The 25,175-nt window shown below is 30.6% G+C and overlaps 3 protein-coding genes across 4 annotated transcripts; 2 read left to right on the top strand and 1 right to left on the bottom strand.

Moving 5' to 3' along the window:
- The first annotated feature begins 155 nt into the window (after positions 1 to 155).
- Positions 156 to 6,543, top strand: LOC148237960 (phenoloxidase-activating factor 2-like). 2 transcript variants are annotated; one of them, XM_088181424.1, is made up of 7 exons: positions 156 to 290; positions 915 to 1,002; positions 1,883 to 2,122; positions 3,112 to 3,332; positions 3,406 to 3,587; positions 3,658 to 3,822; positions 5,051 to 6,543. In XM_088181424.1, the coding sequence occupies exons 3-7, from the start codon at positions 1,923 to 1,925 to the stop codon at positions 5,198 to 5,200; spliced, it is 918 nt and encodes a 305-aa protein (XP_088037550.1). In that variant the 5' UTR covers positions 156 to 290; positions 915 to 1,002; positions 1,883 to 1,922; the 3' UTR covers positions 5,201 to 6,543. The 2 variants fall into 2 exon arrangements, with proteins under 2 accessions (XP_088037550.1, XP_088037549.1); XM_088181423.1 differs by lacking the exon at positions 156 to 290 and adding an exon at positions 613 to 860.
- Positions 6,544 to 7,965: 1,422 nt separating this feature from the next.
- On the top strand, positions 7,966 to 15,531 carry LOC148237959 (transmembrane protease serine 9-like). The gene is made up of 20 exons (XM_088181376.1): positions 7,966 to 8,102; positions 8,415 to 8,522; positions 8,600 to 8,781; positions 8,958 to 9,013; positions 9,088 to 9,196; positions 9,291 to 9,341; positions 10,039 to 10,248; positions 10,311 to 10,534; positions 10,605 to 10,786; positions 11,044 to 11,208; positions 11,275 to 11,409; positions 11,914 to 11,978; positions 12,292 to 12,344; positions 12,420 to 12,528; positions 12,648 to 12,695; positions 13,109 to 13,318; positions 13,386 to 13,603; positions 13,674 to 13,855; positions 15,101 to 15,265; positions 15,332 to 15,531. Exons 4-20 carry the CDS (start codon positions 8,959 to 8,961, stop codon positions 15,470 to 15,472), a joined length of 2,322 nt encoding a protein of 773 aa, XP_088037502.1. The 5' UTR covers positions 7,966 to 8,102; positions 8,415 to 8,522; positions 8,600 to 8,781; position 8,958; the 3' UTR covers positions 15,473 to 15,531.
- A 1,989-nt stretch (positions 15,532 to 17,520) lies between these two features.
- Positions 17,521 to 20,686, bottom strand: LOC148237958 (phenoloxidase-activating factor 2-like). Its single transcript, XM_088181422.1, has 9 exons — positions 20,656 to 20,686; positions 20,258 to 20,310; positions 20,082 to 20,190; positions 19,918 to 19,965; positions 19,366 to 19,572; positions 19,093 to 19,298; positions 18,845 to 19,026; positions 17,793 to 17,957; positions 17,521 to 17,726 (listed from the first exon to the last, which is right to left on the bottom strand). Exons 2-9 carry the CDS (start codon positions 20,307 to 20,309, stop codon positions 17,586 to 17,588), a joined length of 1,110 nt encoding a protein of 369 aa, XP_088037548.1. The 5' UTR covers position 20,310; positions 20,656 to 20,686; the 3' UTR covers positions 17,521 to 17,585.
- Between the last annotated feature and the right edge of the window lie 4,489 nt (positions 20,687 to 25,175).

The raw sequence follows: 25,175 nt of genomic DNA, 5'->3' as shown, positions 1-25,175 counted from the left end.
TTCTAAAAGAACTTGCCGGACATCTTATATATAATTACAACAATTATTTTATTTTACTTATCTTATAAAGAGTGTTTTAAAATGAACGCAAGATTTGAATTTGCCGTCAGTTGTGCAGTAAATGTTGGCAACCCTGAAAAAAAAATTTGACAGCTGAGAGTTTAGGGTTAGTAAAAATGGACCGTTACACGATACAACAACTTGTTTTCATTATTGAACAATATCTGAAAAATAATGAAAGTTTGGCGGCCGCAATTCGAAAATTAAATACAAAATATGGTCGGAATAGTGTAAGTTCGTCAACTGCGAGGAGATTAATTGAAAAATTCAGAGAGACTAGATCAGTTGGAGAAAAACAAGCCGTTCGAATGTCAGTGTTGGTAAAATCCCGGAACATCAATTCGGCGTCGTGGACAAGAATTGCAAATTTCAAGAAGCTTTTTACAGCGTATACTCACAAAAGATTTGTGTTTCCATGCTTACAAAATTCAATTAACACAAACTGAAGCATAATGATCATGCACAGCGAAGAGAGTTCGTTCGTTCGTTAATTTTGGGACACCCTATATTTATTCTCTATACAAAAAATATTTTAAAATAATTATTATTTGTGTTATTTATATGGCGGTAAACTTTATTACTTATGAATAATGTGTTCTTAGTGATGATAAAAAAGTTTTACTATCTCTTCTACGTAATTTATATAGAAATAAATATTGCTATATAAGATATAGCTATTTATTTTCTGTAAACGGAACAGAATAATCGTTTTAATTCAGTTGGGGTACTCACTTTGAAGAAAATGCGTTTTGAAGCCTTTGTGTTGTTTATGCTTTATTGCAATAATTTTGGCACATCAGGTACTATTACGAAATTATTGATTTATGTTTTTGTATTATTTTTTTTGTATTTAGATATAGTAGATTGCTTGACTGAAGACGGCGCAACAGGTCAATGCACATTGATTTCTCTCTGTGAAGATAAAAGTCAATTTGATGAAAGGTATACTCAAAATAATAACGATTAGGTTAAGTAACGCTCACATAGTTAATTTAGCAATGGTCGCACCTATTTATAATTTTTCTATTAAGTTCTCAAAGTTTTCTCTTTATTTTTTGTCAATATAATATTCTAGCACACATTTTGATGTTTGTTTTAAATTATTTTCATTCAGCATAATACATAGTATAAGTATTTTTGACATTGCAACATACAATTGACTTGAGAGTAGCACTCTTTGTACAAGTCAATTAATTATTACTTATATATTGTATTAGGAAAGGCAAGGAAAATTAAAAAAAAAGTAGAAAAAAATCATTCTTGCCTTTAAATTTTGTATCTTATTCATGATACAATTAAAACAATACAGAGATTTGGTAGATGTTTGGTAGTTTGTGCAATGGTAATCCACTTGGATTCATGCAATTCAAAAACTAATAGCTTTCTCTTGGTCCATCATCATCTCTTATACTACTTTTACATTGATTGGTACAAGTAATACTAGTTATTAATTGAAAGTACTCAAATTTAAAATTATAATTAAAATTGCACAAAAATATTGAATCTATACTATTGTTTTCATTATATATAGTAAGTACCTACATACATACACATTATTATTTTTTAAAAACTTGCGTATACTAAGAAGTTCGTAGCAGAATGTTCTGTAAACGTTTTATATTGCCATATGGTCTCATTCGTGAGTTTTTAGTAGGGTATATGAACATTTAAATATACTTTAATGATTATAATATAGAAGATAAAATACACTCTTGATTTTAATGAGTTTTGAACTAGTTAGGACAATAATAATTACTCTAGAGAATTTCAGCGGCTTCTAATGTTTTAATACTATAATATTTTACGCAGAATATGTTTTCAGAAGTTTTGGAGAATGTCTCAATGATGAGGTTTGCTGCTCTATGCCAGAAAATACTACCACTACTAAATCTACAACTACGAGAACAGAACCAGAAAACACTACTCAGCGAGTTACAACTACAGCTCCAACAATTAGTACGTGTGGAGTTAGAAATGTTCAAAGCCTGGATGCTGACCTTAGGAGTATGGCCTCTGAAGACAGTTCTTTTGCTGAAACATCTTGGACAGCCCTCGTTTACAAGTATAGTACACTATAAATACGTAGATAAATTGACGTCAGACACAAGTTGCTGCTTTCCAATATATTTTTTTACAGTAAATTTCTAAATTTATTATAACGTATATGTTTCAAAAGCTTTTAGACTCACTACACTGTGTTCAGTTCCTCCAGCATTTATTATTGAAGTCTACATCACTATATTAACCTAATTATTTTTTATAATTGTATTTATCAGTTTTACGGACATTAGTATTGCTATATTTCACTTCTTTATACAATCATACAATAAACTAATAGTCTTTGAAATAAGAGGTGAGCCTGTGTGTGTATATGTTAATTGAACAATACTATTTTTTCGTGTATAATAAGAAGTCTATATAAAAATAATATCTAATAATATTTCTTATCATCTGTACAACGGCGAGCGATCGTCGACACAATACTTAGGTCAACGAAGTATCTAAATTCGTTGTATATTACATTTACGTAAAGCTCATAATGAGCTAAAATTAAATTTTACGTTATTAGGACGTTATCGATAACCGTCTCGAGATGATGAGCGAAAAGAGTGAAAATCCCCGGTAGGCCTAGTTACCAATATCGAATTATTTATTATTACGAGATTGAAAAGAATAATAATTACTTTGTATGTACCTAGTCGTAGTCGCAGGTATCCACCCTACACCTATGTTCAGGGAAACATATTCCGTGGACTATTTGGGTAAAAATATTATATGTCTGAATGCAAATAAAAATGTATAAAAGTAGAAAGAATTTCGTGTTTGCAATACCTGCTTTTGTTTTCACTTCGCCAGCCATCCCTATCATAAAAAACCGCAACGGCGCGGTTATTTCTCTGTTACATAACTGAATTAGTTTAATATAATTCTAACATATTATCACAATATTTGCAAAAAAAAATAAAATATAAATTATAAATAACTAAAAGTAACAATGCGTTTTGTGATTTGTTATGTTTAAATAAAACTAATGTTTTGAACGTTTTTCAGAAAAGGTACAGCGGAGAGCAAATACACTTTTTTGTCTGGAGGTTCGTTGATACATCCAAAAGTGGTAATGACAACGATTCACAAGATCAAAAAGTTAAAAGGAAATTATAAACTGAGAGTTCGGCTAGGAGAATATGATTTGGGAAACACAGATGAGATCTTACCATATCAGGAAAAAGATGTTTCCCAAACAATTATGCACGAGTCGTACCGGCAGAAAAGTTAGCATTAAATAAATACAGTTTATTTTAATAGCGTAACGAAAAGAAATAGAGAAAAATATATTTTTTACAGTTCACGTAAACAACATAGGACTGCTTATTTTGGAGTCGCCAGTCACACTAGCCGAAAATGTCGGTACAATATGTTTACCGCCATCAGGTTTTATACCAACGTCGGTGAACGAGTGCTTTTTTACAGGATGGGGTGCTAAAGAGTTTATAACGGGAGAGCAAATGAGTTCCGTGATGAAAATTGTAATGCTTTGTTAACCTTCTAACTGAGTTAAACTTTTACAGCGTTGTGAGTTTTTTTTTGGTTTTTTAGGTGGATGTGCCAATTATTGAGAGAAAGAACTGTCAAGAAAAACTTAGAAAGACTAGACTTGGGCCGACGTTTAATTTGTCCGAAACATCTTTATGTGCCGGAGGAAAAGAGGGATACGACGCTTGCACCAACGATGGTGGTTCGCCTTTGGTTTGCCAAATACCTGTATGTATTCTACATTTATTTTCTAATAATCAAAAAGCATGTGAACCACTTTATTCAATTCTATCATATCTAAGTGATTGGGAAGAAAGATTAATATTTGTGATATCTTATACACTGTTTTATTTTTTTTACATATTGTATATATGTATGTAAACACGTAGAGTAAATATCTATGTATATAAAATCATACAAACATATTTCAAATTTATGGCAGGTATTCTGTTGACAGATATGATGAAGTTTATTGTCCCGCCGACGTTTATTACTTAATAGCGTAAGATTTTGATTTTCACGCTCGGTGCGTCAATTTGACTAATAGCTTTTTGGATCGCATTGTTTGCCAATGTATACTAAGAATTTTTAGGGTATTCTAATTGACGAAGCCGACAATATAAAATTTATTATAAATTTAATATAGAAAAAGTATGTAATATTATAATTTGAGTTTATTAACAAAACCCGCTGAATTTTCATTTCCTAGAAATATTATTATTTAAATTCATTCCTCGGTAAAATATTCCCTTAAATCCATTTACATCTTAATTCTTTATTAAATACTAAAACATTAATTTATATTATTTGTAAGATGACTTTCTGTTTTTGATTTAATAAAATATTTATACAATTCTGTGCCGAAATCTTGAGACACCTAACTAAATTATTATTTAATAAAAATAAAAAATGGAACGGTTATTAAATAATTATTATTTAAGTATTAAATATTATTTATCATTTAAATGTTAAATAATTTTTATTATTTAAATATTAAATATTATTTATTATTTAAATGTTAAATAATATTTATAATTTATTAAATAATTATTATAATTACGGTTATTAAATTACATTTAGTTATTAAACTATTGCAGTCTAGATGGTTATGCGTGTTTTTTTTTAATTTTCAAGTACCTTTTGCATCCAACTTGCCTTTAATTTCAATGAAATGAATTTACAATTTTTTCCTATAAACAATATTCTTTTAATAGTATAATTTTACTGTCCTCCTTTTTTGTAATGTTAAAAGACATCCAGTAAACCTCTATCTAAAACTGAATCCTTCAGCTCCGATTATAAAGAGATATAGTCTCTCCAAAACGTAAGCAGCTCGTAAATAAATAAGATCGTTTTTTTATTGTATTTTACTATAATATAATGTTTGATATTGATCCTAGACGTACAAAGTAAAAATAATAAAAGAGTAATCAGTTTATTCCTTTATTCATTGCAGGATAAGCAAGACGTCTACATGCAAGTTGGAATGGTTTCTTGGGGAATTGGATGCAACTCTGATGTTCCTGGTGTATACGTTAATATTCCATACTTAAGAGACTGGATTGATGATACCTTAATAATATACAACATTAATATTGTAGAATAAATAAAAATCGAAAAGTGAACGCGAAGCGTTCCGAGGCGTTTTCACGGTGAACCTAACGCCGTGACTAGGGATTCCAATCCCGGGCCAAAATTTTGATCCCGGGATTTCGGTATTGCAATTAGTCGATCCCGGGATCCCGGGACCAGTCCCGGGATAATTTTCATGTTATTTTATCGATAAAAATAATTTAAAATGAATAATACAATATATTTTTACATCTGTTTTTTATAACGTACAATGTATAAAGTACGTATAATTTTAGTCTTGGACTTAAATAAGAAAATAATATAATAAAAATAAAAAAGGGAAGGTCTTATATATTTATTTGAGAAGAAAAAATGAACTTTTGACAATGTATGTACATACCATACCATTCATAGACACAATTAATTGAAAACATTATTTTGAATAAAACTCACGAAGTAACATCAAAGCATCAAGTGTTTTATCAATTAGCGTTGATCTGATTTTGGTTCCTATGCAGCCTGCTGCTGAAAAAGCACGTTCAGACTCACAGCCTCAAATATTCACAGATGACACGTGCAACTCGCGCAAGTTTGTACACGAAATATAACGATGTTGTCAATAATAATTTGATTGTGCTTGATAAATCAACCAATCCGAAAAATTCGGGATTATGTTTTATAATCCCGGGACTCATCGGGTATTGAAAATCGTTCGGGATCCCGGGATCCCGGGATTGGAATCCCTAGCCGTGACAAACCCAAGGCGAAGCGAAACGCGAAAGCGAAGCGAAGCGTGAACGCAATATATGACTTTGTACGGAAGACGACAGACAGACAGCGAACGCGAGACCCGAAGCGAAGGTGAAACGTGCCGGTTGTGATTTTTTATAAACTATTCATTAGACATAAACGAAAGTAAGTGTAAAATCGGTCTTCATAAGATTCAATTACGGAGCCTATTATACTCTCCATAGTCTTCCCGGGTTTTATTTATGCTGTGTACCCAAAATCTTTGCCATTTTTCTTTTTTTTTATAATAAAACAGTCAAAAATAAAATATCGTCGTCTGAATCTGTTTCACTCGACATTTTCAAAATTAATTTAGCGAATACTTTGGCGTCTATGTGGCGTCTCCGTATCCCTCGTCTTGCAGTTCGCTTTTGCCTTGGTTCACTTTCGCCTCGCTTTTGCCACGTCTTCGCTTCGTTATGTCCACGCGTCTAGTGTGACGTCTTCGCATTGCTCACACTTCGGTTCGCTTTCGCCACGCCTTCGCTTCGCTCTCTATTTGACAAAGCCTTCAAATTATGTTGTTAAGAAATAATGTAATTTTACTTTATTGAAATAAAGTGCGAAAATGTTTAGTTTTTTAGTAAATTTTATTAATTTTAATTTATAATATTCTGTTGTAACCTGACAGTAATGAGCCCAATGCGTTGCAACGGGGTAAACTTGTCTCAACTATTCCTTCACTTTAAAGTTGTTAATACTCGCCGATCATTGACAGATCTTTGAAAGACCTATATTAATTTTTTAAGATATTTTATTGTAGTTAGAGATGATAGAGCTAATTTTATGGCCATTTCACCGAGAAATATATCTAATACTTCAAGTTTTCTGAGATAATGTTTAACAATCGGTCGCATGGTTTAAATTCTTGATGGTACATATTTTTATCAGAGAATTAGAAATATTTTTTTCATTATGTGAAATATCCGGAATTGCTTCTACTATTATTACATAATAAATCGCGTCATTTCTATGTTCTAAAATAAAGGCTGTCCCAAAATTAACGCAAGATTTGAATTTGCCGTCATTTGTGCAGTAAATCTTGACAGCTGAGAGTTTAGGGTTAGTAAACATAAATAATAATCATAAATAATTCTATCCTATGTACTTTATGATTCAATAAAAAATAACAAACTAAAAAATGTGTTTTCTATTTAATTCAAATCTTACGTTAATTTTGGGACACCCTATATAATAGTTTGAAGTACTTTTTAAGCACATATGCTAATATATTCATTTTGAGAATGCAATGACAAATATTGAGTTTGTCCTCTCATACTTTTATCTTCAACTTGATATTCTTGAATTTTGGCGAGATGTGGTGTTTACTCATTATATTTAGCAGTTAATTTCAAAATTCCCATTGCAAAGATCTCCAATCAATGTGTTATCCTCTTGAAATGATAGGATCTTTAGATATAAAAATAATATTACGTCTTAAATACTTTGTAAAATTGCTTTCCATTGGGTCATCTTGCAATTGTAGATGTTTATCAATGCCATGTCCTTTTAACGAATCCAAAAGAAATTTCCAATTCACAAGTTGTTTTTTTTTTGTTTAACCCTATTTTCGTGAAATGGCAAAATGTGGTACAACTTTTTCCAATGTTAATTTTTGGGTGGAAATCCATGTTTAGCTAAATTAATTTTATTTTTATTCTATTTGTAATCCGGAGTAGTGCATTGTTACTGTAAATGGATACCATTTAATGTTCGTCACTCCGGTATGCAATATCGTTTGTTTACTCCGACGAGAAAAAACTTTTTCACATAATATTCAAGAAACAGCAACTAATCAGTTTTATGATACTTTTTCGCGACTAATTTCGTCGCAATGATTATAGGTGATCCCGACAACCTATTGACTTTCAATATAAGAGGAAAAGTTTGTTATTTGAATTGTCCTCTGAATGTTTTATTTTTTCCACTTAAATTGTGTATTGCTAAAAAGTGATAACATTTAGCAGTGACGTGATAACTTTCAACCTTTAACAGTGATAATAATAGTGTGTCATTCTTTAGCAAATCATATTTACACAGAAATTAAAGAGTTTACCTTAATCTTTTGTTATTAATACTTGTGGATGCTGAGACGCCTCCACTCGTTGAAAGGGGTAGCATGAATGCGGCGTCATTGTAGACAGCTGGTTAGTTCAGATTTGATTTTGCTATGTCTCTTGACTGATGTTTATATGGATTGCTACATATTATTCTTGTTAAATCATTACCTTATATTTTTTGTTAAATATTTTTTTTTTAATTTTTTTAATTCCAACAAATGTTTCTCCTGACCTCCGAGGGAGTCAGAACCCATAGTTTGACCATTGACGTTTATAATATTCCTTTTTTTAATACAAATTATGTTAGTAAAAAACTTGATAGAAAACAGTTTTATAGATAATACAGTAATTGATCGAGTCATACGCATACAAGATTTTTGCAGATGTTTTTTTATGCAGGAAAACGGCTTGCATATTAACAATCCGGTTTTCACCTCGGTCGATCGAGAATGGAATGAAGTGTCATTTTACATAAAATATTGTAATACAACATCGACTCTCATACATGTATGTGACCTCTATAATTGTCATGTTTCAAATAATCTTAAAAATAGCTTATACACTCGCTTTCTCTCATTTCGCAGCGGCCATTTCTAAGGTTTGAATGATGATGTCACCTTTTGGAGCACTTGCATCGACAGCAAATTAATTACAGGGTTTACCTTGAAGAATGTATATTATTATAAATTATCGTTTCTAGTCTATATAACATAGCGAGCTGGACTTTACACGGCATTTATATTTGCTGATGCTAACAAAGAAACAAGTATGTAATATCATACATATAATTATACCATATATCTATTATATATACTGAATTAAAAAAAGTGTTTTAGTAGAAGTTTATAATAATCTAAACAATGAAATAAAATACACAAAAAGTATATTATTAAAGTTATTCTACAATAAAAAAGTCACATTAAAAACGCATATTATTTTTAGAATGAGGAGTATTGCTGTAATTGTATTGTCTCTTATGGTATTTATTAATGCTGAAGGTAAGTCGTATAAATAATATATAAGTATAAACATATATGAAATACTGAATTTTAAAAATGTATTTAATCAACAGATTGGAAGAATTGTACGCTAGAAACCGGAAGAACAGGAAAATGCGTTTTATATTTTCTTTGTGAATCTGGCAAAATTATAACAGACGGTAGAGGCTTAATCCTTCCAAGGTAAATCATGTTATATAGTTTATATTACATATGATGAGAATCTTGTATAATACAAATTTATTTATTTCGTACAATACGATTTTTTATTTTTTAGAACTTCGTCACATAGCCGTAGAAAGAGAGAAACTGAAACTGTCAATGAAAGGTGAATTTAAAGAATAAGTTAAATATTAGGCAGTTATTTGCTATTACTTTTTTATTCGAATATAACTTATCTTTATATTTCTCAAAGAAAACTTATTATAATTTTTATATAATACAATTTCAATTTCAAGTGTTCCAAATTTATTTATTGACAAGTAGTATACTATTTTTTTTTAGAACCATCACATGAATACTTAAATGCATTTTTACAAAAATATGTTTATGTTGTCGATTTAATATATGTTGATTGAATGTATACTTATTAACTGATGATTCACATCAATTAAATTCGAATTATTAAATTACCAACTTCAATCGATAAATACATATATCAGCATACTAGAATTGTTTGTATATAAAGTATGTAACTCATAAATACTGATACAATTTGTTTTTTACGTTTTTGTATTTGTTCACAAAAATTTGCGACAAGTTTTTTCTCACGGTTGAATAGGTGAAACGCATTATTACATCCTTCAACATGAGACGTCAGAATTGATTAGTGCCTAAACAAAAATCACTACAATTACTTATTTATTTCTATATGTATAAATGGAATCTTATAATACATATTTTTTATGTAAATTAGTTTTAATAAATATAGTATATTATAAAAAATATTTTACATTAGAACTAACAAGTAACGTAGTTAATTGACTAAATACAAAATAGTATATAACATTTATATATTATTTCAGTTCTGAATGTCAACCCTACATTGACGAATGTTGTGAGTTACCAGACGTAGAAACAGCTACTTTGAGTTCATCTGTTCCTCCCCAAACAAACAAAATGGTTCTGTCGTCGAAAAATTGTGGTGTTAGCAACGGACCTAACAATAAACTGATGGCCAGCAGTGCTAAAAAAGCCGAATTCAGCGAATTTCCGTGGATGGCTGCGATTATGAAGTGTGTATCCTGTTTTACTTTTATTTATATTTTCAAACAATGACATTCACTTGCAATTAAAGATACGTTGAAGCATTTCAATTAAATGTGTACCAATGTGGAGGATCTCTGATTCATCCTAAGGTTGTCTTGACGAATGCTAGGTGTGTCAAGGAAGTCATGAAAAATCCCAATATAACATATAAAGTTCGGTTGGGTGATCATAACGTGCAAGGTGAAACAGAACCACTAGCTCACCAAGACAGAGATGTGATTAAAATAGTAATTCACGAAAACTTTAATTCAGGTTTAGAGATAAATATTAAATAATTATTAAAAGCTAGTTTATGTTGTAATACATAAATTGTTTGTTTTAGATAATGCGTTCAATGACATAGCATTGCTGTTTTTGGATAAACCAGCGAATCTAACTCAAAATGTAGGTGTTGTTTGTTTGCCACCACAATCGGAAACAGTAGCTCCAGCCGATTGTTTTGCTTCTGGATGGGGTAAAGATAAATTCGAAAAGGATGGAAAATATCAAACTGAATTAAAAAAGGTAATTTTAGAATACTTCAATCAATATAATCTTCAAAGCAATATAATATTAAAATTATAGTGAAATTGTTGAAGCGTTAGAATATAATAAAAAAATGATTTTTTTGATTTTTCGTAAAAGTATTAATTATTTATCTGTATTAAAAGTATTAATTATTTATCTGTATTTAAAAAAAATAATAATATTTATATTCTATTGAAACACTGATTTATCTAATAAATCTAATAAAATATACAATTGTAAACTTTCCTTTTTAGATAGAACTATCAGTCGTAGAATATAATAAATGCCAAGATGAACTAAGAAAGACTTACCTGGGTTATTTATTTAACCTGAACAAGTCGTTTATGTGCGCTGGTGGAGTTAAAGAAAAAGATTTGTGTATTGGAGACGCAGGATCTCCATTAGTTTGCCCTACCCCGGTTAGTATAATTATTTATTATCATATACACATATTATATATTTTATTTGATAATAATACATTTTAGAACCAAACAAATAAATATATGCAAGTTGGAATTATGTCGTGGGGTATAGAATGTAACAAAAAAATACCAGGCGTTTACACTAATGTTCCATACTTCAGAAACTGGATAGAAAATCACCTGATTCGCAATTCCATAGAATAATATGTGATGATTAAATAGTTATGTAAAAATAAATAAAACACATATTATTATTTTTATGCAAATACAGTACTTAATATGATTTATATAATCAATTAAAATATAAAATAATTTATTAGAAGCAATTATTTTTATTGAAACTAGTTTTTCTTAAATATTTTAGCATTATAAGCAGGGCCACCGAGAGAGAGACCAGGCCCTGGGAAAACAATGATTCCGGGCCTTATGACAAAATTTTAACACCGTAATATAATTTTTTTCTAATAATAGGTATGAGTTAACCCTTTATATGCTAAAAATGAATTTAAAAATTAGCCACCGTTGCGACATATTTTATGCGAAACATTTTAATTAGATTTAATGCGAAATTTGAGATGGTTTGCATGTGTGTTAGTAATCTACTGATGTGTATATTCGTGGAACTGTGGACTCGTATCAACTTCAAATTAATAACTTGTTTTACCTCGAAAACCTAGCTAAAAATATAAAAATACCTGACAGCCTATATATACAACCAGTTTGATTAAGCTGTTCATTTATACTTCGGATTCCAACAAAGAAACAAGGTGTGTAATATCATATTTATACAATAATTATTACTTTTGCATTAAAGAATAAAATAAACATATTATTAACTATCTAAACAAATCATTTAAATCTGAGCTTTAGAGTCGAGATTACAACTATGCATTTTTATTAGAAATAATATTAAATATTGAACTTAAACTACGAAATAAAAATGGTTCTCTCACTTTTAAATAATACTACTTTTTTACTGCTGTATATAACGAAAGATATATACAATATTATTATTGTTGTACATACATATATAATATATAAAAACATTTTTATTATATCATTGTAAATATATCATTTTAGGATGAAGATTTTAGCTGTTTTATTGTCTTTTATTGTATTTATTAATGCACATGGTAAGTTATTTTCCTTAATAAAAAAAAAACACAGTTAAATATGAAATGCCAAATTAATATGAATTTGATTGATAGATGAGAAGAAATGCACAACAGAAACGGGAGTACCTGGGTTATGCGTTGATTATTATCAATGTGAATCGGATAAAATTATAACGGACGGTAAATTCTTACACGATAAAAGGTAATTATACATATAAGATTATTTATGACCATTTGAACTTAATTTAATAAAAAGTTTAATATGTAAATATATGTTATTTTATAACACAGTGTTACTTAAATTTTATTTTTATTTTTAAGAACTATTTCGAAAAGAAGTACCAAGGAAACAGATTCAGAAGATTCAAGGTGAATATATGTTTAATTATAACAATAATAATAATATGTGGCACTGATGATATCATTTTTACGTTATATTATTACATTATTATTAACCAATTTTATTTTAGGGCAAATTACAATTAAATCGGTATTTTTGCTGAACATCTTAAAATTACGTTTTACTCAATAATAACTTTTGAAGATTTATTTTTTTGCCAGCAGAAGCTGGTATTTTCACTAAATTTTTTGTTGGTGATAAAATTTGATTCTGAGAAATGGAATTGTAATTTCTGAATATAATATCCTGTTTGATGAAAATTTATTCTTTATTTCTACATTTATAAATAAAATCTCAATTTATATTTTCTTATATTAATTAAATATATTAGCAATTTACAACTTGTATAATATTTAGCAATTATAATATAATAATATTTCAGTTCCGAATGTTCCTACCTTGAAAAATGTTGTGGCTTACCAGACATAGAAACGGCAACTGTAAGTACATTCGTACCACCTCAAACCGATAAAAAACCATTGTCATCAATAAAAAATTGCGGTGATAGTAACGGACCAACTAATAAACTTACTGCCAGCAAAGATAACAAAGCCGAATTCGGTGAATTGCCGTGGACAGTTGGAGTTTTGAAGTTTGTATTCTGCTCAATTTATTGATATAATTGTTTATAAATACTAACATCCGCTTTACAATCGCAGACTAGAATCTAAATTGCATGTTTATAAATGTGGAGGATCTCTGATCCATCCGAAGGTTGTCTTGACGAACGCCGACTGTGTCAAAAAAATCGGTAAAAGTCCCGATACAAAATATGTAGCTCGTTTGGGTGAATATGACACGCAAATAAAGGAAGAAGCTTTACCCTACCAAGATATAGATGTGGTTAAAATAGTAATCCACGAAAACTTTAATACAGGTTTAAAGATAAATTCAAAATTTACTATTCAGAGCTAGTTATTGTAACATGCATTACTTGTTTGTTTTAGATAATGATTTCAACAACATAGCATTGCTGTTTTTGGATAAACCGGCAAATCTAACTCAAAATGTAGGCGTAGTTTGTCTGCCACCACAATCGGACACAGTGGCCCCAGCCGATTGCTTTGTTTCTGGATGGGGTAAAGATAGATTCGGAAAGGAAGGAAGATACCAATCTATAATGCAAAAGGTACATAATCTAGATTATAATAATAACACGTTACTCAATTTTGAATAAATCTGAATACAGGTGTTTTATTCTTATATTTCCCCCCAGCTGATTACTTTGCTTCTAAATGGGGTAAAGATAAATTGCAAAATAATGAAATTTATGTCGAAAGTATTGTTTCATATTGTTATAAGTTTAACCAACTGATCCAAATATCTTTCAAAAAACTAAAATTTATCATTCTTCATAATTTAGTTCACAACTATACTTCTCAAATTGTCTTTTGGGTTTTAACGCCAAGCACCAGACTTATAAGCCGTATATTTAATATTGAAATTATCCCTTTCAGAGTAGTCCCTATTAGATATAATACACTTAAATATGCAAAAGATTTTTGAATTTCTCTAATTTCATCTTCAGCTCACCGGGCGATTTCCTCTTTGTCTCCTTTATGGTCGCAAAACGTTTTCTTTTCAATGTGATATTTATCTACGGGAGCAGTAAGAAGTCGCAGGGAGGCATATCTGGCGAGTAAAGCTGCGACATCACGACGGTGTCGTTTTTTGCCAAAAAATCGCAAATTTCATAAGTAAAATGCCCACTGTCGTTTTCTTCGGATTGCCTCACGTAAATATAATTAAGCTATGATATAAAAACGGTACGGGGTTGGGAACCCTAGGGGTGATTGACTTCGTAGCAGTGAGACTCTTGTGAGGCGATGATCGTTCGGGAGTTCCCGGTCGTCTCTTCGCGTCTGTTGGTGGGGGCGCGTCCGCTGGCTCTTCGAGTGGCTGCTGGTGATTTATGTCTTCGTGACTGACTGCCTGTCTCCTGACTGGGTGACTGTCTGACCGGGCTTATATATCCAGGCTTAGTTTAGGGGTTTGAGACCCTTTCAAACGTGGTCATCTGTGTGTGGTCGCTACAAACTCTTCACTAATTAAACTACCTGATGGTAAAATTTTGTAGTGGACTACTACTCTGTTATAATATAAAAAATAGTAACAAACACAGTGACATTCGATCCAACTTAAGCTGCTTTTTTGTCTTGGCTCTTCAGGCTTTCGTTAACAAGATTATAGCATTGTTTGATGTTACTGTTTTGCCATGTCATTCTTGTTAAGTCTTCTACATCTACAACATTTGCCAAATCAACTGTTACTTATTATATTTCAACGCAAAATTGAATGCAAATTCTTTGTTCTATTATTTTCAAAATAGAGATATATTTATACAATATATAAATGTACAAAATTCACTTTTTAGATAGAGCTACCGGTCGTGGAACATAAAAAGTGTCAAGATGAACTAAGAAAGACAAGATTGGGTTCATTGTTTAATCTCCACAAGTCGTTTATGTGCGCTGGTGGAATTCCATTATTTGATGCGTGTACTGGACATGGCGGTTCTCCGCTGGTTTGCCCAATGCCGGTTAGTATATTATTTTTTTATTATATGTAAATGACTTAAAATTAAAATTGTTTTATTTTATTTTAGGGCCAAACAAATAAATACATGCAAGTTGGAATTGTTTCGTGGGGTATAAGATGTTACGAAGGAATACCAGGCGTTTATACTAACGTTCCTTATTTCAGAAATTGGATCGAAGATCAATTGGTTCGCAATTCGATCGAGTAATTTAATCAGTACTAACAATATAATGCTGTATTTTTAAAATAATAAAACACAAATAAAAACATGTTTATTTACTTATTTTATTGTTAAACATACAAATATAGTATTTATATATACAAATATTAACAGACCTTTTGTTTCAGTTAACATTTTTTAATATTAATGACCGACCGAAGTCGGAGCTGCTCTTTCGAGCGTGAGCGGTGAGATACTTCTCCTTTCGCTCTCTCGCCTGTTAAGTGACGAGGGTGGAAGAGATAATGATATGGTGTTTCGCAAACTGAGATAGAACGAGAAACTCGGTTCAATTTCAGTATGCGCGTAGGCGTCCTATGTTTAACACGCATGTCGATTGCTGCATCGTGGTCACGTGGTCAAGTTATAATACCACATGCTTATCGGGACTTCAATAGACTCTTACGTGACATCTTTGAATATTTTAGGGCACCAAAAGGGATTAATTATTTTTTTGATAGTATATTCTTCTAACAGATATCGTTATTATATTTTTTTTCATATCAAATTAAATAATTAAAAAATAATTAGTGGTACTTGATTTTAATAAAAGAAATCGTTTCGAATATCCTTATGTATTTTCCTAGATCGGCTTATATAAATGTCACACCATAACGAATTCTTATTTATAATCGATGACGACAAATTCTAGGATAGTCACAGATGTGGTGTTGGTATTCTGAAGTATCATTTTTATGCCTTATGGCATTTTGCAAAAGCCGATAAAGATTTTGCGTAAATTGAATATTTACGACCGAAAATTTTTCACTGATATTGTATTGATGAGTGCCCACACAAACTTTTATAATTATCAGTAGCGCAATTTTAATAATATGACAATTTAAAAATTGCGATTATTTGGCACATTTTTCGATCGCGCGCAAATATGCCGGCTGTACGTGACAGAAGCCGCCGTTCGAACGTTATTCACGGCCGCCGTCCGGACGGCATTTGAAATTTGCGACAGTGTGGTCGTTACTCGAAGTTTTTAGGTCTCGGCCTACTTCAGTTGTAACTTCGGTTCGGACAACTTCCAGAAAGGGTAGTGCAGGCATAAAAACCGCCGAAAAACGTCTTTAAAGCTGACTGCTGAAGTCTCTGCAAGCGGTGAGCCATCCATTTCTTCACGGACGATTTATTTTGTCTTTAATTACAAGTGCTACATAATTTTGCACCATCTTCAACTAACATTGTAAGAAAAAGTCACTGTGATTAGAAGATTTTAACCGTTTATTTAATGTGATTTACCATAACTATTTGCAGCGCACTGTCATTGTGACAGCTCGCTCTTGAAGATTAAAATTTAAATTTAGTCATAATATTATTTTCTTAAAAAAATCTTAAACATGTTAGTGATTAAAATCAATGCTGTATACTTTCTTTATTAGTTATATTTTATTATTTATATTTCTTAGACGCTAATTTTCAATTAGGTCCTTTAAGGATAATATTTTTTTGCATGTATAATCGTTTTACTTTTATTTGGTTTAATGTTAAAGAATCCACGTTTCATCTCTACTAAAAAAAAGAACAGAAGGTCTTTTATAATACATTGATTGCCTTAGCTCTAAAACCTACTTGGTGGCAACGATGCGACGCGTCGTTGCCTCAGATTCATATATTGCGTGTAATAATTGAACCGTTTTTTATGCCAAGATGCTAGTAAAAAATTTGCAAAATGATTTATTTGATACCCAATTATCGTTATAAATTTGTCATTTTCTTTTATAAATATTCCACTTCTCCGGTTTTTGTGTAGTGGTATGTTACCACTGGTAACGTCAACATGCTTTTAAAGTGTCCATCGACTTTGATTTTTGAAGCATTAATTCCATTTGATATTTATCGTTTCTGAAAGAAAACATTTTCCGTGGAAATCTGGTTCTCCCAATTTTTTTCGATTGGCGTGTTATTTGCTGATTATTTAATCATTAAAAACAATAATGAGTTATTACTATAAAAAAGTTTTACCACTCCTGTTAATATTTGTATTTATAATACTATATTTGTGTTTTTAACAATAAAACAAGAACATAAACATGTTTGTATTCGTGTTATATTATTTTTAAAATACAACATTATATTGTAAATACTGATTAAATTACTCGATCGAATTGCGAGCCAATTGATCTTCGATCCAATTTCTGTAGTAAGGAACGTTAGTATAAACGCCTGGTATTCCTTCGTAACATTTTACACCCCACGAAACAATTCCAACTTGCATGTATTTATTTGTTTGGCCCTAAAATAAAATAAAACAATTTTAGTTTTAAGACATTTACACATAATAAAAAAATAATGTACTAACCGGCATTGGGCAAACCAGCGGAGAACCGCCATGTCCAATACACGCATCAAATAATGGAATTCCACCAGCGCACATAAACGACTTGTCGAGATTAAAAAATTTACTCAATATTGTCTTTCTTAGTTCATCTTGACACTTTTTATGTTCCACGACCGGTAGCTCTATCTAAAAAGTAAATTTTATACATTTATATATTATATAAATATATCTTTATCTTGAAAATAATGGAACAAAGAATTTGCATTGAATTTTGCGTTGAAATATAATAAGTTACAGTTCAGTGGTGCAAATGCTGTAGAACACCTAACAAGAATGTCATGTCAAAACAGTAATATCAAGCAATGCTATAATCGTGTTAAGGAAAGCCTGAGAGCCAAGACAAAAAAGCACCTGAAGTTCTTTCGAATATCACGGAGTTACTGTTTTTATATTACAACAGTATAGTCCACTACAAAATTTTACTATCAGGTAGTTTAATTAGTGAAGAGTTTTTATATCAAAGTTTAATTTTATTTACGCGAGGCAATCCACGATAGCACCACGATAGCGCACAGACTCATTAATTTCTTGGCATAAAACGACACTGTCGAGATATCGCAGCTTTACTTGCCATATGTGTTTCCCTGCGACTTCTTGCTGATCCCTCAGATAAAGATCACATTGAAAGGACAATGTTTTAAATCGTCAGATAAGCTGAAGACGAAATTAGTGAAGAAACGTTGAAATAAGTGTATTATAATATATCTGATAGGGACTAAAGGGAAAGGAACAATATCAATATTAAATATACGGCTTATAAGTCTGGTGCTTGGCGTTAAAACCCAAAAGACAATTTGAGAAGTATAGTTGTGAACTAAATTATGAAGAAAGCGAATCATTTATAGTATTTTAAAAGATATTTGGGCAAGTTAGTTATTCTTATCATAATATTTTGCAATTTATCTTTACTCTGTAATCAGCTGGGGGGGGGGGGGAATATAATAATAAAACACCTGTATGCTAATATATTTAAAATTATATAACGTGTTATTATTATAATCTAGATTATGTACCTTTTGCATTACAGTTTCGAATCTTCCATCATTTCCGAATTTATCTTTACCCCATCCAGAAATGAAGCAATCAGCTGGGGCTACTGTGTCCGATTGTGGTGGCAGACAAACTACGCCTACATTTTGAGTTAGATTTGCCGGTTCTTCCAAAAACAGCAATGCTATGTTGTTGAACTCATTATCTAAAACAAATAAGAACTGTTACAATAACTAACTTTGAATAGTAAAATTAAAATTTATCTTTGAACCTGTATTAAAGTTTTCGTGGATTACTATTTTAACCACATTTCTATCTTGGTGGGGTAAAGATTTATCCCTTTTTTGCGTGTCATATTCACCCAATCGAGCTACATATTTTTTATTGACTTCTTTGACACACTCGGCGTTCGTCAATACAACCTTTGGATGGATCAGAGATCCTCCACATTGGTAAATATTAAATTGAGATTCCTTTCTGCAATTGTAAAGCGGATGTTAGTATTTATAAACAATTAAATCAATACATTGAGCAGAATACAAACTTCAAAACTCCAACTGTCCACGGCAATTCACCGATTTCGGCTCTATTATCTTTGCTGGCAGTAAGTTTATTATTTGGTCCGTTACTAACACCGCAATTTTTTATCGACAATGGTTTTTTATCGGTTTGAGGTGGTACGAATGTATTTACAGTTGCTGTTTTTATGTCTGGTAAGGCACAACATTCTTCAGTGTTGGAACATTCGGAGCTGAAATATTATTATATTATAATTGCTAAATATTATACAAGTTGTAAATTACTAATATAGTTTATTTACATGAGAATATGTAAAATGAGATTTTATTTATAAATATAAAATAAATTTTAGTGCAATCAGCAAACAGGATCTGATATTCAGAAATTAGGATCCCACTTCTCAGAAACGAAAAAAAAATTGTGAAAATACCAGTTTCTACTGCCAAAAATATGAAACGTTTAAATAATATTATTGAGTAAAAACCAATACCAGTATTCAATATTCACGTAAAACTTGAAACATCAGTTATACTCGTACTACATATTATTGTTATAATGAAACACATATAATATTTACCTTAAATTGTCTGACCGTGTTTTCTTGTTAGTGCTTTTTGAAATAGTTCTTAAAAATAAAAATAAAATATAAGTAATGAAAAATATACATATGATGTATTATTTTAAACAGGCTTTTTATTAAAATTAAGTTAAAATGGTCACATAAATTTTATTTATAATTACCTTTTATCGAATAGTGATTTACCGTCTGTTACAATTCTATTCGATTCACAAAGATAATGTTTAACGCATAACCCAGGTACTCCCGTTTTCATTGAGCATTTCTTCGTATCTGCATCAGATTAATATTAATTCAACGTTTCATGTTGGATTGTATTTAATTAAGGAAAATAACTTACCATCTGCATTAATGAATACAATAATAGACAACAAAAGAGCTAAAATCTTCATCCTAAAATAATATGATATAATTCCAATAAGTAAAATCCTAGATAATAAAAAAATATACATACAAGAGACATATTGTATGTAACTTTTGTCACATAAAGCAGTTAAAAAGTAGTACATAAATTGAATATTTAATTTTTTTAGTAAAAATCTAGCATTAAATAATAATAAATAATATTTTTTTCCAGTTTTTCATTGCAAAATTTTATGTATATATATTAATCAAAAAATTATAAAGAAGTTATATTATTATATATTTGTGGCAAAAAAAACACATTTTTAATACATGTTAAGAATTATTATATAGTATTTTATGGTACGTTGAATAAATATATATGATATTACACACTTGCTTCTTTATTGGTATCCGAAGTATAAATGAACTGCTAAATGAAACTGGTTGTATTTATAGGCTGTGAACCAAATTTTATGTTTTTTAGCGTGGTTCAAGGTGAAACAAGTTATTAATTTAAAGTTGATACGAGTTCACAGTTCCACGAATATACCTACCTATAATATCAGTAGCTTAACTACCACAAACGCCCAATACAACATATCACTGCATTATTTATCAGTAAACTTTTGCTTAAAATATTTAATTTAAGCAAAGTTCTTTCCTTACATTAATCTTAACAAAAAATATATATGAAAGATCTTTTGATAAGAACAATTAAATTATATCCTCCATTAGAAGACGAAAAGTGAATTTTGCATTTCTTTGTAAAATTACGTGAAATTTCAGCATAGAAGTGCAATTGAGGCGAAGTATTGTCTTTTACTACAAAATCTGTCCAAGACAACGAAATTCCATTTATAGAAAACTGTTTCCTATTGGTAAATGATTGGTAAATAAATTGCGATCTATTATATAATAATGCATTGGTACTGTTTTCGTTAGTCCGTTTTTTTATTTATACGCAATTTTAAAATGTATTTGTTTATGGGCGATCATTTTCATCTCGTTAACTTTTAGTAAATATAATATCATATTATTTATATTGTAATTTCTTGGAATTGAATTTCAGGCGCGTACGGTGAGATACATTTCTTTTCGCTCGCTCGCGAGTTAAGTGATGAGAGTGAATGAGAGATAAGAGCGTGCGTTATTTGCGCTCCGCACGCCCACTTCTCACTCACTCTTGTCACTTAGCACGCGAACGAGCGAAAGAGAATGTATCGCACCGTACGCGCCTGATTACCAGTAAGCCACGAATTAATTTATTATAAAATTCTAAATGTATTTTTTACTAACTAGGAAGCTGAAATTAAATCTAAGGAGATTGGAATCTAAGGACACTGCCTCTCTGTAATTTTGACACAAACATCCGCCTGATCAAAGCCATCGCGAAAAGGGTCAATGAACTACAGACGATTCCGCGATTCGCCATTAGTTCTAATACCGGTTCATTATAATCCTATATGGTGATAAATATATATACATATATGTATATACAATCCTATCACTACTATTTTTATACGGTTTATTTTAGACATTTTTGACATCTAAAACAGACAAAAAATCGGATATTATTTTTTTCTATTTTGGACGCTTAGAATCATGTCATCTTCTTAATAAGACCACAAACTTTAAATTCTTGCAGGAAAACAATTTGGCTCGAATGTGTTGCAGTCATTAAAACCAATCAAACATCGACATTATCAGCTGAAATAATTTCCTTAGTATATGAAATTAGATGGGGAGGTTCTGATACATTTATCCAAAAAGATGTCGACGAATTACTTGAGGATAATGTCTTGAATGATAATGATATTATTAGTATAACTCTAGATATCGTCGAAGAATCAGAAAACTAGTCACCCTTATTGAAAATGTAATTCGAGAAGGTCTTCAACTTTGCAGTATATTGGCAAATCATCTCCTTGAAAAATATGATATTTCTGAACAAACCTTCAACTTTTAACGCGAATTGTATATCTGAATATCACGAACTGTACAAAAAAATAGCAAAGCCATCATAAAGATTAATCATTGATTATATTGTCAATTAACTATTTTTTCTAGTGATGAAAGTGATTTCGAACCATTTCGTAAATTATGCCAAATACTGTCATATAGTGACGATAATTCTAAAGAAAAAATGTGAAAATTATAATTATTTAATATTTATATTTATATATATGATATGTGTATATGTTAAATCATTGATTTAGTTTTATTCGGTTTTAGAAAAGTATGGGTAGTATTCTTTATTTTTTTTATGTGTGTAAGGTTTCTTATGGAACGTATCTACCACATAAAAAGAGACTTTGTATATATACATATGTAGTAAAAAAATATGCTCACAGCGTTCTTCAAGTTTTAAGGACTAGGGTATGTTGTTGAATAAAAATAATACCAATGAAAAACATAAAGAATGTGACCTACGAAGCTAAAGAGTTTGTGACCCATAAGATGGAATTCTTATCTTATGATGCTAAAATATTTTTAAAAAAAGCACACACACAAAGAACTTGTTCCAATGAAAAGAATTGCTTCTAATAAGTTATTTCATATTTTAATCGACTTTATCAATCATGTTAAGAACTGTTTTTATTTGCTTAAAAAAATAAAAATGTGTGTTATATTTATTTTATACAGAATTATTTAATTATCATATATTATTATATACCATACAATTGGGAATTTAGTAATTTTCTATTAAATTTTTGTAGTATGGAACATTTGTGTAAACTCCTGGTATTTTTTCGTTACATTTTATTTTATTATATAGCTTGCATGTATTTATTTGTTTGGTCCTAAAATGTATTATTATCAAATAAAATATATATGTGTACATGACTTACATGACTGCTATTGCTACACCCATTTAAAGTAATAAGTCCAATAGCTTGATCCATTGAGATAGTCAGTGTCAAGTTTGAACAAGTTGTGACTTGTTAACCGGCTTCTAGAGCTGGAAGAGTGAGGTCGTGCTTGTCGTGTCTATTGCGCATCATGGATTTCGAATAACGCGTTTATATTAAGTTTTGTTTGAAGTTGCAATAAAGTGCCAAAGAAGCCCATGAAATGTTAAAATCAGTGTATGGCGATAATGTGATGATTATGAAGACTTTTTATAAGTGGTATAAGCGATTCAAAAGCGGAAATGAGTCAGTTGAAGACGAGCAACGGTCGGGACATCCTTCGACTTCAAAAACAGTCGAAAACGTGCAAAAAAGTGGTTCGTTCAAACAGGCGATTGACTATTCGAGAGCTTACTGAAGAACTGAACTCGTGCGGGTCCGTGCAAAGCATTTTAACCGATAGTTTGCAAATGAGACGAGTTAGTGCGAAATTTGTTCCCAGACACGAGCAGAAGGAAAATCATGTGTCAGCTTACACGAAATTGAAGGATCGTCTTGATGCAGATACGTACTTCATGGTCAACATTGAAGATGAAAGTTGGGTGTATGGCTATGCCCTTGAGACGAAAATGCAGGGTTTTAAATCGAAAACGAGTGGCCTCGAGCTCCTTGCCCTAAGAAGGCGATTCAGTCAAAGTCGAACCTCAACTTCATGCTAATTGTTGATTGCGATAGTGAGGGCATAGTGGTATCAGAGTTCGTTCCAAGGGAAACCACTGTAAACTCCGAATAATACAAGGGCGTAATGCAACGTTTGAGAAACGATGTACGGAGAAAGAGACCAGAAAAATAGGCCAATGGTGTCTCCTTCATCACGATAACGCACCGTGCCACACCTCGCTTCTGAACCGCGAATTTTTGGCCGAAAAAATGGTTCCTGTCTGTTCACATCCCTCTTATTCTCCGGGTTTAGCACCATGCGACTTCTGGCTCTTCTGAAAAATAAAAACTGTGCTAAAATTAATACGTTTTGCCACCATTCCCGACATTGAGATGGCCACGACGAAGCAACTGAAGACCCTTTGAAAGAAGCCTTACAGAAACGCTTCAACGTTAGGATAAGTGCATTACTAGCTAAGGAGAGTACTTTGAAGGAGATTAATTCAAATTTGATCTAAGCTTATTACTTTGTTCGTAATAAAATTATTCACCGTATTTTTGATCACACTTCGTAAGTCGGTGACTAATACATAAAGACCTGAGTTTAAATTCCATATAACTATCCATAATTCCATATGAAATAGCTGAATTTGCCACTGCAGAGTTACGCCGAATCGACCGAGACGACCCTAATAAACAGACGCTTTTTTAATTTGATCGCCCTTTCTTGCTCAGCCAAATATGGGTCAAATTTTGGTTAACAGATTATTTTTAAAAACAGTTTTATAATTATTATAAAACTGTTTTTAAAAAATAATTTATATGAAAAAACTTTATACTTACAAAAATAAACAACTGTTAGATTCAGCACCTTGCAAAAATCACGTTATTATAATAAAAAAATATTTTTTTAATAATATAAAGAATTAAAATATTTGTATTTTTTATCAATAGTACAAATTTTACAAAAAATGAAAATATAATAAATAATCGCCGTGAATTGTGTACTGCAATTATTCAGCATGGAAAAACATTTCAACTACAGAGAGTAATAGATATCTAACTCATGAAAGTAAACATCTAAAAGTATTGTACTGGTGTTTAAATTAAAAATACCTTTTTTGTTCAGCCTAGGTAAATAGTGAATTTGTTACTATCCAATCAATCCTTGTTAAATAGTGAATTTGTGATTAATTTCGATAACACAGAAGAATCAACTTCCTTCAAAAGAGGTAGGTCCTCTGTAATGACACAATTGATTAGAAATATTGACTTAATGCAACTATAATATATTACTCTTAAAATATCACTTACAAGTCATAAGGTCTGTCAGTAATACTACAGTAGCAAATATTATTGTAAAAATCATATTATTGTCTTCTGAATCGAAGGACAAATTCTTAA

Source organism: Plectrocnemia conspersa, unplaced genomic scaffold (assembly GCF_051122295.1).
Source record: "Plectrocnemia conspersa isolate PC_06_02 unplaced genomic scaffold, ASM5112229v1 ptg000002l, whole genome shotgun sequence".
NCBI classification, from domain to species: Eukaryota; Metazoa; Arthropoda; class Insecta; order Trichoptera; family Polycentropodidae; genus Plectrocnemia; species Plectrocnemia conspersa.
The sequence above is the reverse complement of the archived record's forward strand: the minus strand, read 5'-3'. Positions and strand labels throughout refer to the sequence as shown.

Excerpts from the sequence above, each read along its gene's own strand:
- LOC148237960 (XM_088181423.1), top strand. The coding sequence starts at position 803 with ATGCGTTTTGAAGCCTTTGTGTTGTTTATGCTTTATTGCAATAATTTT. Across the intron at positions 861-914 it reads CAATAATTTTGGCACATCAG|ATATAGTAGATTGCTTGACT; the intron begins GTACTATTACGA and ends TTTTGTATTTAG. Across the intron at positions 3,333-3,405 it reads CGAGTCGTACCGGCAGAAAA|TTCACGTAAACAACATAGGA; the intron begins GTTAGCATTAAA and ends TATTTTTTACAG.
- LOC148237959 (XM_088181376.1), top strand. The coding sequence starts at position 8,959 with ATGAGGAGTATTGCTGTAATTGTATTGTCTCTTATGGTATTTATTAAT. Across the intron at positions 10,535-10,604 it reads TCACGAAAACTTTAATTCAG|ATAATGCGTTCAATGACATA; the intron begins GTTTAGAGATAA and ends TGTTTGTTTTAG. Across the intron at positions 12,345-12,419 it reads TGTATTTATTAATGCACATG|ATGAGAAGAAATGCACAACA; the intron begins GTAAGTTATTTT and ends TTTGATTGATAG.
- LOC148237958 (XM_088181422.1), bottom strand. The coding sequence starts at position 20,309 with ATGAAGATTTTAGCTCTTTTGTTGTCTATTATTGTATTCATTAATGCA. Across the intron at positions 19,966-20,081 it reads AAATCACTATTCGATAAAAG|AACTATTTCAAAAAGCACTA; the intron begins GTAATTATAAAT and ends TTTATTTTTAAG. Across the intron at positions 19,299-19,365 it reads TGGACAGTTGGAGTTTTGAA|AAAGGAATCTCAATTTAATA; the intron begins GTTTGTATTCTG and ends TTACAATTGCAG.